The 17,656-nt window shown below is 37.1% G+C and overlaps 1 protein-coding gene across 8 annotated transcripts in view; it reads left to right on the top strand.

Annotated features, from left to right (window-relative positions):
• The window catches only part of LOC143020023 (uncharacterized), a 432,500-nt gene extending 415,211 nt beyond the window's left edge, over positions 1-17,289 (top strand). For 6 of the 8 annotated variants that reach the window (XM_076176144.1, XM_076176141.1, XM_076176143.1 and 3 more), the window contains 11 exons: positions 2,269-2,468; positions 2,879-3,027; positions 3,375-3,487; positions 5,321-5,482; positions 5,670-6,040; positions 8,599-8,696; positions 9,401-9,508; positions 11,368-11,497; positions 13,406-13,536; positions 13,798-14,081; positions 14,216-17,289. In XM_076176144.1, coding sequence (XP_076032259.1) covers positions 2,269-2,468; positions 2,879-3,027; positions 3,375-3,487; positions 5,321-5,482; positions 5,670-6,040; positions 8,599-8,696; positions 9,401-9,508; positions 11,368-11,497; positions 13,406-13,536; positions 13,798-14,081; positions 14,216-14,423 — 1,954 coding nt within the window. In that variant the 3' untranslated portion in view covers positions 14,424-17,289. The remainder of the gene's footprint in view (positions 1-2,268; positions 2,469-2,878; positions 3,028-3,374; positions 3,488-5,320; positions 5,483-5,669; positions 6,041-8,598; positions 8,697-9,400; positions 9,509-11,367; positions 11,498-13,405; positions 13,537-13,797; positions 14,082-14,215) is intronic. The other 2 variants (XM_076176142.1, XM_076176146.1) reach the window with 2 other exon arrangements.
• The last annotated feature ends 367 nt before the right edge of the window (positions 17,290-17,656 follow it).

The raw sequence follows: 17,656 nt of genomic DNA, 5'->3' as shown, positions 1-17,656 counted from the left end.
AAAATATATACTTGTTATAGAAATGAATATGTACAAGCGTGCAGAGAGGAAAAGAGAAAATATGAAAAAGATGTCATAGAAAAATGTAAAGATCAACCAAAACTATTCTACAGATTTGTAAACAACAAACTGAAAAACAAACAAGATTTGGGGAAATTAAGACAAGGAGGAGTTGAATACAAAGAGGAAATAGAAATGGCAGAAATTATGAACAAACATTTTAAATCTGTGTTTACAAGGGAGAATATACAACCGGAAGAGATTGAATGGAGAGAGAAAGTCCCCCCTATGAAAGAAATAGAAGTAACAAAGAATGAAATATTGAACCACTTGAGTAATCTTGATGTTAGAAAATTGCATGGACCAGGTGAAATAAACTGGATTGTGAAAGAATGCAGAAATGAACTGGCAGACAAAATACATAGCATAATAAATAGTTCCTTGAAAGAAGGAAAAGTTCCAGAAGATTGGAAAAAGCAAATATAGTACCTATATATAAAGGAGGAAATAAAGAAGACCCCACCAACTATAGACCAGTCTCTCTAACAAGTACAATAGCAAAAATTTGTGAAAGAATTATCAAAAGTAAATGGGTAAAATGTTTAGAAAAAACAGCGTGCTAAATCCAAGGCAATTTGGATTCAGACAAGGACGATCATGCGTCACTAATTTAATATGTTTCTATTCAAGGCTAATAGATATAATACAAGAAAGAGATGGATGGGCTGATTGTGCATATCTAGACCTAAAAAAAGCTTTTGACAAAGTACCACATAAGAAGTTGCTTAAGAAATTAGAAACTGAAGGAGGAATACAGGGCATACTACTTAAATGGATGGAAGACTTTTTGCAAGAAAGAAAAATGAGAGTAGTGATAAGAGACCAACACTCAAAATGGGATGACGTAATAAGCGGTGTTCCACAAGGAACAGTTCTGGCCCCAATAATGTTTGCTATATATATTAATGATACGGATGAAGAAATTGAAAGTTATATGAGCTTCTTTGCAGATGATGCAAAACTATTAAAAAAAGTGAACATGGAAGAAGATTGTGAGTCACTACAGAGTGATCTAAATAAAGTATAGGAATGGAGTAGGAAGTGGGAGATGGAGTTCAACACTAAAAAGTGTAGTATAATGGAATTTGGAAAAAGCAAAAACAGAATAACAGGATCATATAAATTGGGAGAAGGAATAAAAAAAAGTAGAAAGTGAAAAGGACCTGGGAGTCATTATTATGAATAATATGTCACCTGAGAAACATATAAATAAGATTTATGGAGAAACTTATAATTTAATAAGAACAATCAAAGTGGCATTTACATACCTGGATGAAGAAATAGTGAAGAAAATTCTAATCACTCTGATAAGACCAAGATTGGAATATGCAGCAACGATGTCGTCACCAAGTACAAAAAAATGTATAAAAAAACTTGAAAGAATACAAAGAGCAATTACAAAATTGGCACCAACACTCTCAAAACTATCATATGAAGAGAGACTAGCAAAACTTGAACTACAGGCACTAGAGCAAAGAAGAGAGAGAGGAGATTTGATAGCTATTTACAGAATCATGAAAGGCATAGAAATTATTGATAGAGAGAATCTGATATAATGGGATGACAGAAATACAAGAGGACACGGAAAGAAAATAAAAAAAGACAGCTATAGAAGAGATGTGAAAAAGAACAGCTTTCCTCACAGAGTAATAGACAGTTGGAACAAGTTAGATGAGAAAGTGGTGTGTGCAAAAACAATACATGAATTTAAAAATAGTTTAGATAAAATGAGATATGAAGACGGGACCCCACGAGCATAGCTCCCCTTCCTGTAAAATACAACTAGGTAAATACACACACACACACATATACATTGTCTGATATGCTTTGCAAATCAGTACATTAAGGTTTAGTGATAATTTCATTAGCATTATTTCACATTTTTCTATTAATTGTAGGGCCTTCAGGCCTTGCTGTGGATGTGCTGTATGTTGCTGTATTGCTTCTGACCCAGGTAGTGGTTACAGGGATGGCCCTTCATCCACAAGTAGCAAAGAGATTTTTTCAAAGGGAAACAAATGATTGTGGATTGGTGTGAGATGGGTGGAGAGTGGGTGCATGCCTTGGCTGGTATCTCCCTTGTGAGAGGACAGAAGTCTTTTGGTAGATAGATATGTTTTAGGTTTTACATAAGATTTTTATTCAACTGTATATTTCAGTTTAGGATATTCATATTCAGACAACTAACATTTTGTATTATTTTTCTAGGGTTCCAGCACTTGTTATTGTAGTTCATCTTATTTGCATTCTGGTGTATGATATTGATGCTCCAACGTCCAATCGCCGTGTCACCCCAATTCTTCAAGCACTTGTATGGTATATCTTGGTACTTGGAATCATTCAACCCATTCTAGCACTAGGCACAGCAACAGTTGTATGCCCAGTATTGGCATTTCTGGCTCTTTTAGGTAAGTCAAGTTAGAGAAAGATGTACACAGTTATTAAAACCACATTTTCAGCACAGTTGCACACTAATTATTTGGTTAAAACTAATGTCAGATGATATTGTTCAGCATAGAATTAAACTCCTGAGTGATGCTGATCTTAATTTAAAACATCAGTTTCAGTCTAGGATTTGTACTATATTAGGACATCTGAATAAAATTGTGTGATTCTAAACATATGAAAAAGTAATATGTAGTTTTGAGTATATACAAAAATAATGCTGTATGCTGTTGATCAAACACAATAATACTGTTGTACTGAAGGGTCAATAAAGAACTTCGACACAAGAGTAGGACTTAGTTACACAAAAGTGTGCATTTTGTGTTGTTCAGCTTTGCACAATTATTTCAAATAAAAAATTTTGTTACTTCAGTTGGGGTAGCAAGAAGAGGTGTGCGTCATGTCTGGGACACACTTATGTTCCATTCCGTCATCAAGAAGCGGGGACGCATTCCGGCTTCAGACAGCTTCCTTGTCAAACGAATTGCTGGACCTGGATTACACAATAATTTCTATTACCAGGTAGCGAAATAATATTTATGGATGTACTTACTTTTTCCTGTTTTGATTGTAATAGCTTTACTTGACTTTTCTTAGGAGAAAAATATAGAATGGAGAATCCCTAGTTGCCTCACTCCATCCCAGTTAGTCACATCCTTACCTTTAGCCAAAAACTTCTCACAGATCTGTCATATTACAAAAATTTGATCCACACAACCTTTTCCTTTCCAAAATCCACACTATTCTTCCCCAGTTACTCCCTCTATTCCCCTCCTTATCCTCTCAGTTAACACCCTCCCATACTACTTACTGACTACACTTAATAGACTGATCCCTCTACAATACCAAATACCATTTTTTCTTCACAGATAAGCTGTGAGCAAGCTGCTGCGGCTTTTGAAGCTAGGCTGGAATTAGATGAATTGGCAGCATATCAACGGGAAATGGAGAGGAGAATCAATAAGCCTCTAAATGAATACAGGTATCAAAACTTCTTGGTACAATGGCATCCTCTACAGATTTTGTTTTCATGAATATCAAATTCTCTTATTCAACTGTGGGAATGTCACATGGATGGGGTTATAGTAATTTCAAGTAACTCCTTCACAATGATGCTGTCATTCACAGATTTTATTCTGATTAATGCCAGTTAGTCTTATTCAGATCAGGGAATGGCACCATAGTTAAGTATAAAAAAATTATTAAGCTTTTTTTTTTTTCTCTCTTATATGAGAAACTTATGTTTTTGTTACTTTTTGAGAGTAACATTTATTATTTTTGGCTTAGAAGATTTTAGGTGATTTAGTGGAGTGTTTAAGGGATTGAAAATAACTTTTATGATGAATATATATATATATATATATATATATATATATATATATATATATTTTATTTATATTTTTTTATTGTTTCCTGTAACATTTATATTGTTAGGACTTTTTTCTCTGCTTATTGGAATACTTTAGAAATTTAAGCTCACTGTTTTGATCTAGTGGATGTACTATGTCTTGCATTACTTCTGACTCAGGGCAGTGGGTGAGATGCAGGGATGAGCTGTCATCCAGGAGGAGCTAAGAAAAGAGAGAGGGATAGAGGGAGGAGTGGTGAATGGAAGTGGAGTGAGTAGAGATGAAATGGGTAGGAGTGGAATTATGCCTTTTGACTTTGGCTACCTCCCTTGTAAAGGGGAAAAAGCCCTTGGTATATGTATGTATACATGTATAAATTCTTCCTTTAATAGATGATTGTTAGAAGAATAATTTATTATAGTGTGTTAGAAATTTATGTTGTTTTTGATTAATGAAAAAAACAGTATTAAGGGAGGATTATTCCCACAACACTGTGTGAAGCAGAGATTTGGAATTTAAATGAGGCAAAAAGGAAGGGGGGCATGTGTTGACTGGCTACCTTACCTCCCTTATAAAGGGAAGAATCCCATAGTATATAGATAGATAAGAGAAGGAGGATCCTAAATGTGTTTGAGTGGATGAGGGGGGACAGTTACCATGTAATGAACCTATGATTGCAAATCAGCTTTGGCTGTCAGCCCCTGCTGTAGAGGTACTGTGTCTTGCTACATAGCTTCCAACCTGAGCAGAAAGGAGAGGACAGGGATGACTCTTCATCCATGAGGAACTAAGATAAAAAGAAAAACAAATGAGTGTTGGATGGATGTGGGATGTGGGATGGGTGGGTGTATTATGCCTTGGCTGGACCACTCCCCTTTAAAGGGGAAAAGGGCCTTTTGGTATATGTGTTTATGTACCGGTATGGTGATATGTTAACAGTTTCCTGGAGGCAGTAGGTCTTCTGCAGTAGAAACAAGCATCAATGGATTGATTGATTGATGTATACATACCATATACCACTCCACTTCCACTCAGCCCTCTCCCTCCTATCTTGGCTCCTTGTGGATGATAGGTCATCCCTGCATCTTGTCCACTGCCCTGGGTCAGAAGCAACATAGCAAGACACAGCACATCCACAGCAAGGATGTTGATATGTACTATGAATGAAGAGATTGTGAATGGATGGAGGGATGGCATGGCTAGATAGAATGTTTTTCTCATTTGCTTCATAGATATTTTTGAGTGGAAGAGATATACCATGATGCATTGCCTTTGACCCAAACAGTATGATAGGAGACAGGGTGACCGAGATAGGAAGGGTGATTGAATTGATTGTATTTGTTTGTGATGTGGGTAGGTGTTTTAACTTGACCAACCTTAAGGAAAGTGCCTTCAATGTACATGTTGGTTGGTATTGGTAAGCAGTTTTTCAGTTTGTGTTGTATTTTTAATTTTTCTTTCAACAGTGAATTTGTTAGGAGGATATTTGGTCCTTTTAGTGGAGTGCTTGGCAAAGGAGGAGTTTATGGTAAACTAGACAAAGAAGCCAAGGATCTCACTCAAACACTTCAAGAAAAAATTGAAAGAAGAAGACGAGATTTAACCCTCGGTCTTCCAGTTAATGTTAGGCAAGTATCTGATGATGTAACTGTAGGATGATTATTATTCTTACAAGCTAAACATTTTTAGTTTACTTTGATAAAATTTATATTTGTATTTAGAACTGTGTGGTAATAATAATGTGGTGTGTAAATATGTGTAATGTAGTCATGGTAGTGATTTGAATCTTAAGTCTGATAATTTACTTTCCAACAGGGCTAAAGTGAAAATGACAACACGTGAATTGAAGTTAGCTCTGAAACAAGCCACCATATTATTGGAGGACTTTTATCCAAGCCATGTTCTAGCAAGAATCACACATCCCAAAACAACAGACAATCAGAACAGTGAAAGGACAAATGCGGACAGAGACGCTAATAATGAAAGTAATAATGGTGGTGATAGTGATACTGGTGGAATTAGTGGTGGTGATAGTGAGAGCAGTGATTCTAAAGAAACAGCAACAGTGAAAACAGTGATGGTAGGGAGAATTGGAACACTGCACAGGACAGAAGTTGCCAGAGGACCAACATATGAAAATTTAATTACTGAAGATGAGTGGTGGGATGGGAAAGGAATGGCAGTAGGTTAGTAAACTGAAGCATTTGGTATATATATAATCATATATTTATACATATGCAAGTATGAATACTTATGTATATTCATATGGAATTTCCAACCATATCACTCATCTGTTCACTGATGAAAACAAGTTTCTTATTTCCTTTGAGATATAGGAAAAAGAACACCTGTTTTAATTAATCAGTTATTCACTGTCCACTGGTGAGGAAAGCTTCTCCCAGCCTCCTCCAGGAGTTGCGCAACTGCACCAACTTCTGACACATCATTCCTGCAAACTTCTCTATCATATCTCCACCTTCTATCAGGTCTATGTCTTCAACACTTCCCTTTGCATAATGTCCAGTCAGTAACACTCTTGCTTTATCTCCCATTCTCCTATCTGGCTACCTTTCCTGTATCACCTCCACAAAATCTTGCATACCCATATGCTTTTACTCCTGTCCTCATCCTGTCTTTGAGCATTATTCTTAGTAGTGGTCTTTCCACTGTTCTCTGTGTCCTTGGTTTTGCTTTCATTGCCTTTTTCATTTTCAGAGTTTTACATTTGTAGATCACAGCTGGGATCATACACAAACTGTAAACTTTGTCTCATCTTTTGTACAAGAACTGTATGAGCCTGGAGAGATTTTCATCTCATAGTTGACATAGTGCCTGTAGTCTTTAAAATATTTTAGCCTACCCACTTATGTCAAGGTGTCACCTCTCAGATAGGAACACCTACTAGTCACATGATAAAACTGTAATGTTTTTCATTATCTGCATACAGCTACTCGTCATTTTATGTGAGTTTAAAGTGTGCATTTTTGTAACAGAGTGTGATAGGTAATGGGAAGGGTGAATTAACATTGTGTACATTTGTTTTATTTATTCATGGAGTGGGAGAGAAAAGAGAGCTGATAGATAGGCTGCATAGCTTCCAAGCAGTGGGTAGGAAGACAGAAATGATCCTTCATCCACAAGGAACTAAGCACTGGTATTCTTAAAAAAAAATTCTTAACCTTCCAAGGAGTTATATAAGATTATATAAGGAAATATTTATATAAGGAAAGAATTTTTTTAAGAATACCACTGTAAGATTCTTACTGTGATATTCTTAAAAAAATCTTTCCCTTCCAAGGATTTATATAAAATTTATATAAGGAAAGAATTTTTTTAAGAATACCACCGTAATATAGATAGGACAACAAATGGGTACTAGATGGTTGTGCCATGGGTGGGTGTATGTCTCTACTGGGTCACAGCCCTGCAAGGGGAAAGGGCCTTTTAGGGTGTATGTATGCATGTAAAGTTTATAGAATTATGCAGACCATTTTCAAGAAAAAAGAAAGAAATCATGTGAGAGAACTTCATGTATTGGCTACTAGCTGGTGCCACTTGACTTGTTTACAAATTGTATTTTTTTTTGTGCTTTCTCTATGCATCTCTTTATAGCTGTGCACATGAAGTGCTTGTGCACTGCTTTTTAGCAGTATCATGTGATATAAATGTGATATAAGCATCTGCAAATGCAGTAATATCTTGCATCATTGCATATTTACATTAATTCCTAAGGAGAAAATAGGGTTAGATTGTATAGTTTTTGCAATGCCATATGACTCTCACATAAAATGATAGGTAGCTGTACAGTACCTGGATATTCTCCTCACTCCCTGTGAATCTTTGGCAAAATCATAACTATGAGATGGAACTTCTTTTCTCAGGCTTAGAAAAGAATTGTAATAGTAATAAGTTAAAGTAATGATAAAGGATAGAAAATAAGATCAAAATTAAACTTTTATACATGTGTTTATGTCTGAAAAACCTTCAATGGAAGTACTGTGTACTAAGTCCCTAAGTTTAATGCATTGTTTGTGTTGAGGATCTCTCTCTCTCTCTGTCTCTCTCTCTCTCTCTCTCTCTCTCTCTCTCTCTCTCTCTCTCTCTCTCTCTCTCTCTCTCTCTCTCTCTCTCTCTCTCTCTCTATCTCTCTCTCTCTCTCTCTCTCTCATTCTCTCTCTCTCTAAGCTTCCATTGATTTTTTTTTTATAAAAATACCAAGTCATGAAACATTTCACAGAAAAAATAGTGTAGAGAATGTTTCAAGGTTTCATAACTGATATATTGTATCAAACCAGATCTTGTCATAAATCATGTGTAATTACCTCCAATGTTTTTGGTCATGTTAATTCATCATTTTGTTTAGAACTTTTTGAATAGGTTTTGAGGAAATATATTTTCATGGTGGAGTATGGCAAAAGTAACATACCATTAGATTTTATCTGGTGATCTGAATCACAACCTGGACCTGGAAATTTTGTAAACAGAAATGAACTGTCTTGGCAGAGATTTTTGCTCTCTGAATGCATCTAGTTCATAAATGTTATTGAGTCACATGTATGTATACTTGCAGTACATCTTAGATTATATTTTTACTGATAATTGTAAGAATATTAGTGGAAACTTAATTATTATTTGTATTTTGCAATGGTTAATTTTCAGATTAATGATTTGTTTGAAACTGTAATCACCCCCAGAGATGAAAATATTGTACTAATTAACCCTATTTTTATGTGAAAACCTACAGGAGACTATGCTGGCCTGGCCTCACTCATTTTTACTGAAATCTTCAGTCCAGACTTTTTAACACCAATGGAAGAAACAGACACTAGCTTCCAAATGGAGGTGAGGGGAATATGTGTATGTTGTTGACATTTATACTGTTTGGAGTGAACATGAGGGGATTACTGAGGAAGAGATGGATGTATGGGGTAAAGGGGGTGTTAAGCAAGAGAGGGATGTCTGTTGAAGAAGGAAGGAAGAAGAGAGAAGATAGGGGTGAGTGGAGAATGTCTGTGTATGGATGATACTGTGATGCATGGAAGGGAGTGGATGGGGGATAGGGGTTAGGGAGTGGTTATGTGTGAATGATATTTTGATGCAGCCTGAAGGGATTTCTCTGTCTTCAATGTCACAACAGGAGGAGACAGAGAGAGAGGGGTGTTGCTGATCAAATTAAACAGCCTTGCTGTGGATGTGCTGTGTCTTGCTGCATTGCTGTTGACCTAGGGTGATGAGAGAGATACAGGGATGACCTGTCATCCATGAAGAGCCAAGATGAGAGGGAGGGGAGGGTGGTGAATGGGGATGAATAGGTGGGAATGGAAATATGCCTTTTGACTTTGGCTCCCTACCTTGTAAGGGAGAAAAAACCCTTGATATATCTGTGTATCCATGTATTATTTTACTCTTATTGAATAGTATCAGTGTCATGCTTTCAAAATTCTAAACATTGTCAAAGATTAATTTGTATTTTTCTACAAACAAGGAAGGGTTGTTTGAGATATACAGTATATACATATAGTCTAATTTTCTCGGCTCTTTTACAGGTGCATGGAGTCAGTTTAGCCAGATATACAGAAATTCTTAGATGTTTACCAGATAGATCTGATTTGGATGAAAAACTCACAGTCCACACACCACGAGGCAACATCCAGGTAAGTTTTAAATAGATTCTAGAATCATGGAATCTCAGAGAAACACATATAGACAATGCAAGTCTACATGTATGTACATATATATAAAGGACCATTCTCTCTAATGAGGGGGGTTGCCTAAGTCAAAATATGTACCCACCCTTCACCCATCTCACACCCATCCAAACTCTGTTTGTTATGCATTCTATTTTAGCTCACTGTGTAGGGTGTGTGCTTTGACTTGGCCTAAACCAAACAACCCTTATAAGGGGGAAAAGGTCCTTTGGTATGACTGTATGTATGTATACTACATCTGTTTGATTACTACAGTAAGAACTCCACCACAGTTTCTACATTCTTCATTTTAGTTTATGAACCTGATGCTATATTCCCTCCCCCTTTTTTTCCATTCATTTCCCTTACAACATCTTGTTCATTTATTTTTGTGGAAGGGTTTTTAAGGGTTTTTTATGTTTGTTTATTCTTTACAAGTTTGACTGGTTAACTACTATTTTATTTTGTTTTTATAAACTTAGAATGTGATAGTTTGGATACATTAGTGGCTTTCTTGAATTACAAGTTGACTATTTATATTACTTAGTGACAATAGGGGGAATATCAGATCAAGTAGAGAAAAAAGGTAAAAGGTGTAGATGGAGAGATGATAATGGGAGAGGTGGCAATAAAGGGAAGATGGGCAGAGTATTTTAGGAAGGATAGGGAGGGAATGGTGGTTGCAGTGGGAGGCACTAAGAAAATGGCAGTGATGGATGAGGAAAATGGAGGAGAAATAAGAAAAGATGAGGTGCAAGCAGTTATTAAAATGATGAGAGCAGGTAAGGCACCTGGGTTAGATGGGTGTCATGCAGAGTGTCTGAAGAGGAGAGGTATAGTGATGGTGGACTGGCTGGTGAGGTTGTTTAATGTTTGTCTAAAAGAGGTTAGAGTGCTGGAGGACTGGAGGAGCACCTGTGTAGTTTCACTTTACAAGGGAAAAGGGGACAAATATGAGTGTAGTAGTTTCAGAGGAATCGGTTTGTTGAGTGTAGTTTGGAAGGCTTATGGGAGGGTTTTGACTGAGAGGATTAGGAGGGGAACAGAGGGAGTAATTGGTGAAGAACAGCATGGGTTTAGGAAAGGTAGGGATTGTGTAGATAAGATTTTTATGGTCATACGGATATATGAGAAAGCTTTAGCAAAGGGTAAGGATGTTTTTTGGGCCTTTATGGATTTGGAAAAGCATTATTGCAGGATGGACAAAAAGGCATTGTAGGAGGTTTTACAAACACAAGGGATCAGAGGAAAGCTGTTAAGGGCAGTCAAGAGTTTTAACGAGAGTATTAGAGCCCATGCTAGAATTAGAAATTGAGAGAGCGAGTGGTTTGAGGTAAAGGTGGGGCTGTGCCAGGAATGTGTCATGTCACAATGGCTGCTCAATATGTACATGGATGGGGTGGTGTGGGAGGTAGATATAAGGGTAATGAGCAGGGGATTGGAGATGGTTAAAGAAAATGAAGAAGACTGGGAAGTAAGCCAGTTGTTGTTTGCTGATGACACTGCACTTGTGGCAGGATCAGAGGGGGTGATTAAAGGAGTTGAGAATGACATTGTATTAAAAAAAATTCTTGAGGTGTTGGGGGATGGTTATCAGTTCTACATAGTTTTATCTTTTTGCAAAACCACTGAAAACTGTTGATCCTGTACTTATTCACTTTCATGCAGTAGAGACAGCAGAACATAATTACTGCTCAGAAATATATGGAGTAGAACTTCAGACCATTACAGTTGGTTCTTGCTGGAGAAATCTTAGGCAACAATGTAAGGACGTAACTGTTGAAGGTTTTGCTAAAGTAGCTCTTTTATAATTCTTACTCCTCCAGATTCATGCCCCATATCTTGACCTGGCATCCTTCACCCCCTTGGTACGTCATGGGGTGCCCACACAACGCACAGAAAAGGCTAGTCTGGCAGCCAGACTCTCTCTACGACTTAATCCTGGACAGAGAATGGGTAAGTTTCTGTCTGACGAGTTAAACACCATATGAGGACAGAGCCTTTATTTGTACGATGTTTCGCTTATTACAGCTTTTTCAAGTACTTGAAAAAGCTGTAATAAGCGAAACGTCGTACAAATAAAGGCTTTTTCAAGTACTGGGAAGTAAGCCAGTTGTTGTTTGTTCAAGTACTTGAAAAAGCTGTAATAAGCGAAACGTAGTACAAATAAAGGCTCCGTCCTCATATAGTGTTTAACTCGTCAGTCTTGTTGGCAATTGCCACTTTCATGAAAAAAAAAAGTTGTTCTGTGTATGTTTTTGTGCTTAGAAAATAGAGTAGTACATAACAGGGACAACTTAAGGGACTTTTGGTGATTGCCCAGGGCTCTTAGAATGGTTGAGGGAAAGAAGGTATGAGCAAAGGCCCATAGGAGTGCCGAGGATTACATCACTGTCCTTATGGGGCCCAAAACACCCTGAAATTTACCAACAATGCATTGTGAATGAGGTGAAAACAAGCAATAACATAATATGAGCATGTATTTTCAGTAATACCTAGAAAAAATGCATATTAATGTGGTGGAATATTTAAACTTTCAACAGAAAATATATTGTACTGATTTGTCATAAAGTTTCATTTACATGAGGAACTAAGGGCAATAATGGTATCAGAGGAAAAAACCTGTCGCATTTTACAATTTTTTTTCTGGCTGAAGATCAATGACAAGTATCTGCAGGTCAAGACAGACATCAAAGAGAATCATCTCCATACTGCATCTGAGGCCACATTATAAAAAGAAAAATAATAATAAGTTTATCCCTGCCTGACCCAAGAAAATGGCCCAACCTGATTTTGATTTTTTCTAAAAAAAAAAAAAAAAAAAAAAAAAAAAAAAGTGAACTATTCAGACCTTCCAATTTCATATTTTCTGCCTCTCAAATTTTGAGCCTTCCAAACCTGCCTGAGTGTGCCTAGGTACCATTTGGTACAGTGCATGAATGCTTGAATTGGTGAAAGTGCTGGAGTTTGTTTACTGCATTTTTATGGCTTTTATTGAAACTAGCATAGTGCAAGAGGGAAATACTACTTTCCTAAAGCCCTGTTATGGACTAAGCATTGCCAGTGACATGTCTCTCTCTGAATTCTGTGTAGAATTCTCTGATGGAAAGTTTGACAATAACCAACTAATTTTTTTATGTTGCCGAAGGATTGATACTCAGTCTGGACTGAGCCCAAGATATCTGTAAAATGCAACTGTGTCTTCTCCACAAAAAGCACCTATTCTCCTCTTCCTACCACTATAAGCCAGTGACAGAAACAGTACCACACTAATACAACACGGACATTATTCTAATGTTTTCTATGGGAAAGCCCAAGGATTGTTGCCAGTTGCTGTAGGGCTGTGGGTTTCCAGTTAACAATGCTAGAGGCAGTAATAATGATTAATTCTTCTTCTTTTTCTTTTTCTTTTGTTTTCTCCTCCTCCTCCTCCTCCTCCTCCTCCTCTGGCTGGTGCCAAATTATTTTATTCAGCTTAGGGAATGACAGTTGTGAGGGGATTAATGCAATATCAACCTCTGTGCTGTAATAATGCTCTTTACACATTTTACTCATGGGGTTCACCATAGTGAACAAGTGGCCAAGTCAAAACATGCTTTGACTCTTCACAGGAGAAAAAATTTAGACAAAACTTAATTGTTCCAATAATATAAAGTAATTCAGCTGATTTATTCAATAATTTGTACAGTGCCTATGATATAAGAAGTAATTAAATATTAGGAAGAACTACATTACATGAGACAAGCAAGGGTACAAATCATGTAGTTTTGTCAGATTTCCTTCCCATAATTTTAGGAATGTGGTCATGAGACCTAACCTAATCTTGGCCAAGTTTTCCAAATGGATTACAAATTTTATTTTCAGTGTGCAAGTCACGCCTTCCAGAGAAGTTGCTGATCCCACCCCCAATCCCTCACCCTGCCCACATTGCTGTCATCATCCACAATCGTGAAGCTGCAAATTCAATTGCACTAGATGCAACACTCACATTGCAGGTATTGACCAAGTGTTTCTTCTCAGATTCTCTGGGAAAGCCTGAAGACCATTGCTGGTTACAGTAGGGTTGCTTGTTTCAAGTTACTAAATCTTTGGAGAAAAAAAATTAATATTCTAGATTGTCCTGTTCTTTGAAGATTTGTGAAGAAAACATTTTGTAGTCTTATTAAGACCATTAAACAATTTTCCTTACTGATAAATATTCATATTAGATAACAGCAATGTTTATATACTCTCACACTATTTCATGATCATATAAGGTGCTGCGGACCATTGAGGATTCACCACATGTTGTGGCTACTCTATCCCCAATATCCCTAGAAGAGGAGGGAGAGGAATCTCAAGCCTCACAATCCCGTAGCTCCACCGTATCTCGGGAGCCTTCAGTCTACGATGCACCCTACGCTGTTCCCTACTCCCTTCCTTCTTCACGTTCTGCCACAGTAGATGGACGAGGCGTGCAGGGCAGATCACGCACTGCCACCCTAGAGATGACAGCCACACTGGAACGTGGGGGTGCAGTTGAGAGGGTAGATTACAACAGGTATGATTAAGTGCTGTTGGCATCTCTACCACTGTCAGATGTAACTTAGTCATATTTGTGACCTTTGCATTGTGCAAGTCATCATTGGAAAAGCAACTAAATAAATGGTGTTCTCACTTCTTACCACTTGCCAGATCCAGCACATTAGAGTTGACACCTTCCAGAATGGCCCAAAGACTCACATCACCCCTGAGGTCACTTCTGGAAGGTCAGCGTCCATTCACTGTGGCCCTCAACTTGGCCTCAGCTGAAGATGTGAGTCTTGAGATTGAAGAAGAATCAGATCACCTCCCTCTCCCACACCAGTCTATCACTCAGTCGACTTACACAACTGCTGTGTGAAAATAAACTGCCATTATTATATTTCTCTTATTTATTTTTTCTTTTTATCTTGATCTTGTAAAAATTATGAGTAAAGTAAAAGAATATGATAATTGCAGCAATGAGTAACTCTTTCATGAAGGTTTTGCATGAAGGCTGTTCAGGGGGGAAAAAGACAAGGTTTTACAGGTAATAGATTTGTATTGGTGAAAGGGTGGGTTTGGGTATCAGAATTCTGTACATACTCTTAGGATTAAGGAAATGAGAGAGCATAGTTCAGGAGGTCAAATGATGGGGAGGGGGTTTGCAGTAGAGGATGTGCTCTCTATAGTTAATGAAGAGTTCAAGGGATGTCATGTGGCGTTGGACAGGGACAGTAATATACATTGATATAGAAAGGATGATAGCTCTCATGATGATGGCTGTAATGACAATGTAAGACTTAAGATGTGGGCATAATCATTCTGTAAGTGATCATGTGATGGTTATGGCAGGATTGGAGAAGAAGGCTTGAGAAAATAACAAATATTAGAATATATGAAAACTTTGTACTCTTTGCACATTCATGACAATAAGATATACACAGTAAACCATATTGTGGGTGTGATTAGGGAAAGTGATGAAGTTGCAATGTTGCAAAGGTTGATAGTTAGGTCAACAGACATTTGCATCTTCTTCCAATCCATCATCTGTTCCTCAGTGTACTTCCCATCCATGCAACACTTGTTTGGTTCATCAAGAGCTTATTTGTCATGCTTTCATAAAAGATTTTAAAATGTAATCAGACTGATTCAGGGAAAGATATTCAACAGTTCGACATTTGAAAAAAGTTACAGAATTTATAATTGTGCAGAAATATTCTGATGGAAGACTTGGTGTATAAGCTGCGATGAAGATCTTGTTCTTTGCCACACCAAATGAAGACATCCCTTGTAGATGTTCACTTCCATTTTATTTCTACATGATTCTGCTTGTCCACCATATTTCTTCCCATCCTGTCTATTAGATTATGAGTTTCTTTGAGTTTCATGGGTGAAAGTAGCTACTGGTCATATTCTATTTCTAAACACAGATGTTTGCCAGATTCTTTTTAGCATCTTGAAATACTGGTGTGATCGAGTTTCAGTGGGATTCTGTTGTGAAAGTTTATGGATGAAAGCTGTCTGTTATTCATTCATTTCTTGAGAAGGATTTCTATCAGAACATTAGACTTTGGATACTTATCATTCATCAGGCAAAACTAGAGAGTGGGTAGTTTACTACTTCTGAACTTTAAAATGGTAAAAAGTACAGAAGGTTGATATTGAAAATATCATGCCACCTGTTGATAGGCTTCTTCATTATCACATAAATAAGTTTTAGATTTCATAATGCAGAGTTCCACAATACAATATTACATATCTATCTCAATTTGTGAATACAGATAAAGTTATGAATAAGGACAGTAAAGGAAGGTCATTGCTCATATGTTGTGGGTCACACCATGTGCCATGGAATGTACCATAGAATGGCTAGATGCTTCTGATTTGATTCTTTTAACTATCACCTCCATTTACTCATAGATCTATCTCACAGTAGGTTTATCATTGATAATCAAAATGGTTTTATGTAAATAATTTTGTTTTGTTTTACATTTTTATCTCTTCTAGTAGAAGAAGGGGGTTCTTGTCATAGATTTTTTTCCAGTGCTAATCACCTTTTTGTTGCAGAGTATGTAATTTTCATCTTTGCAGAAACAAAATGCCAGTTTTCTCATGTTTCAACAACATTTTTAATGTCATGCAATATTACAGTACATATTTTTTCATATTTCTTGCATTATCTCACAGGAACAAGATACAATTGTTTTTTTTTAATTCCACCCAGAATGACAATAAAACCTTATTCCTTCTTCCCGCAAACATAGAATCTTGCTTCCATCACTTATTCAATGTCCAGATGCTGCAATAGTTTGCCAAAGCATTAGTCAAAAACAAATATTTTCCTTCCAGTGTATACACAATAACCGTCTCTTAAGATGACATAGACCTCCTTGTCGTGCCATTTGGAAGTAAGCTGATGTCCTATTATGACCAAGATTCCATCCTAATTCACAATTTTGCTTTACAGTTGCCTTGATCCTCTTCCTTAGTCTCCTAAAACAAGAGATCAACCTAATATTAGCTAGATCTCCTCAATGACGACTTCTACATTTAGCCTGTTTGAAGACTGAGTGAGTAGGAGTATGACATATGAAGAGTTGCACCACCATCCCCTTGCTGCCCTCACTATGTGCACCCTCCAACATCTAAAGGTCACCAAACAGATTCTGATGCTGTGATGCCTACTCCTCATTTACTCTTATAATCTTCAGAGGCATGCAATCATGCTGTATCCCAGTGTCTGCTCCTTTGGTCAGCCTTTAAACTTTTTCTTAGCTCTGAACATAACCACATTTGCACTTCTTCCTGTCACTGCTGCTCTGATCTTCCCAATACATAGCTCATATTCTTCCATCTATCCATTTTATTGCTTTGCTATAAAATCTACTAAATTTTGTCTTTTTTTTCTATACATTTTCCAGTTGTCATACATCTTCATTTCAACTTCAATTCTGCATTTGTGCTGACATGGCTCATAAACATTACTACATATTTGAAAAAATTATTTTAAAGTCTCTCTGAAAACACTGCTATCATTTAATTGTATGGTTATAATAAGGGTCATTTTTATGCCATTTTATCATGACATTCATTTAGACATATTTGAGGCAGATTCTCAGCATCTCATAAAGCAGGGGTTTGGCTTTCATTTGTACATAACCTCGTGTCTGTTTTGTATCAGCCAGGACATTCTGTGTATGTGTTGTATACATCTTAGTCCTTGACAAATAAACCACTGTAAGATATAGCTTGTACTTTATTATTGATCCCTATTTGAGAGCTAGGATGCTCACTGGCCAAGCTGGTTAGGGTGTCACTATTTGCAATGAAAGTTGAGGTGATGGTGGTTTGATTCCTGCCACCTGCAAGTTGAACTAAGGGAATAGTTTATTAAATTCCATGCTGCAAAGTCCTCTGTAAGGGACACCTGTGGTGACAGCGGGGGTGGCGGCAGCAGCATTCTTCAAGTACTGGTGAGGAAACTACGTTCGTAGGAGTGACATCTGTTGAAGCATGTCGAAGCTCCTATTGGTTCCCTCGGTAGTGGTGAGGGCAGCTGTATCACATGCTGAGTAGTCATTTTCCTTGGCTCGGCTAGGTGAAAAGAGTTTC

Source organism: Oratosquilla oratoria, chromosome 38, assembly GCF_046742065.1.
Source record: "Oratosquilla oratoria isolate Oo_2021 chromosome 38, ASM4674206v1, whole genome shotgun sequence".
NCBI classification, from domain to species: Eukaryota; Metazoa; Arthropoda; class Malacostraca; order Stomatopoda; family Squillidae; genus Oratosquilla; species Oratosquilla oratoria.
Note: the sequence above shows the minus strand (reverse complement) of the source record. Positions and strands in the feature narration are given on the sequence as shown.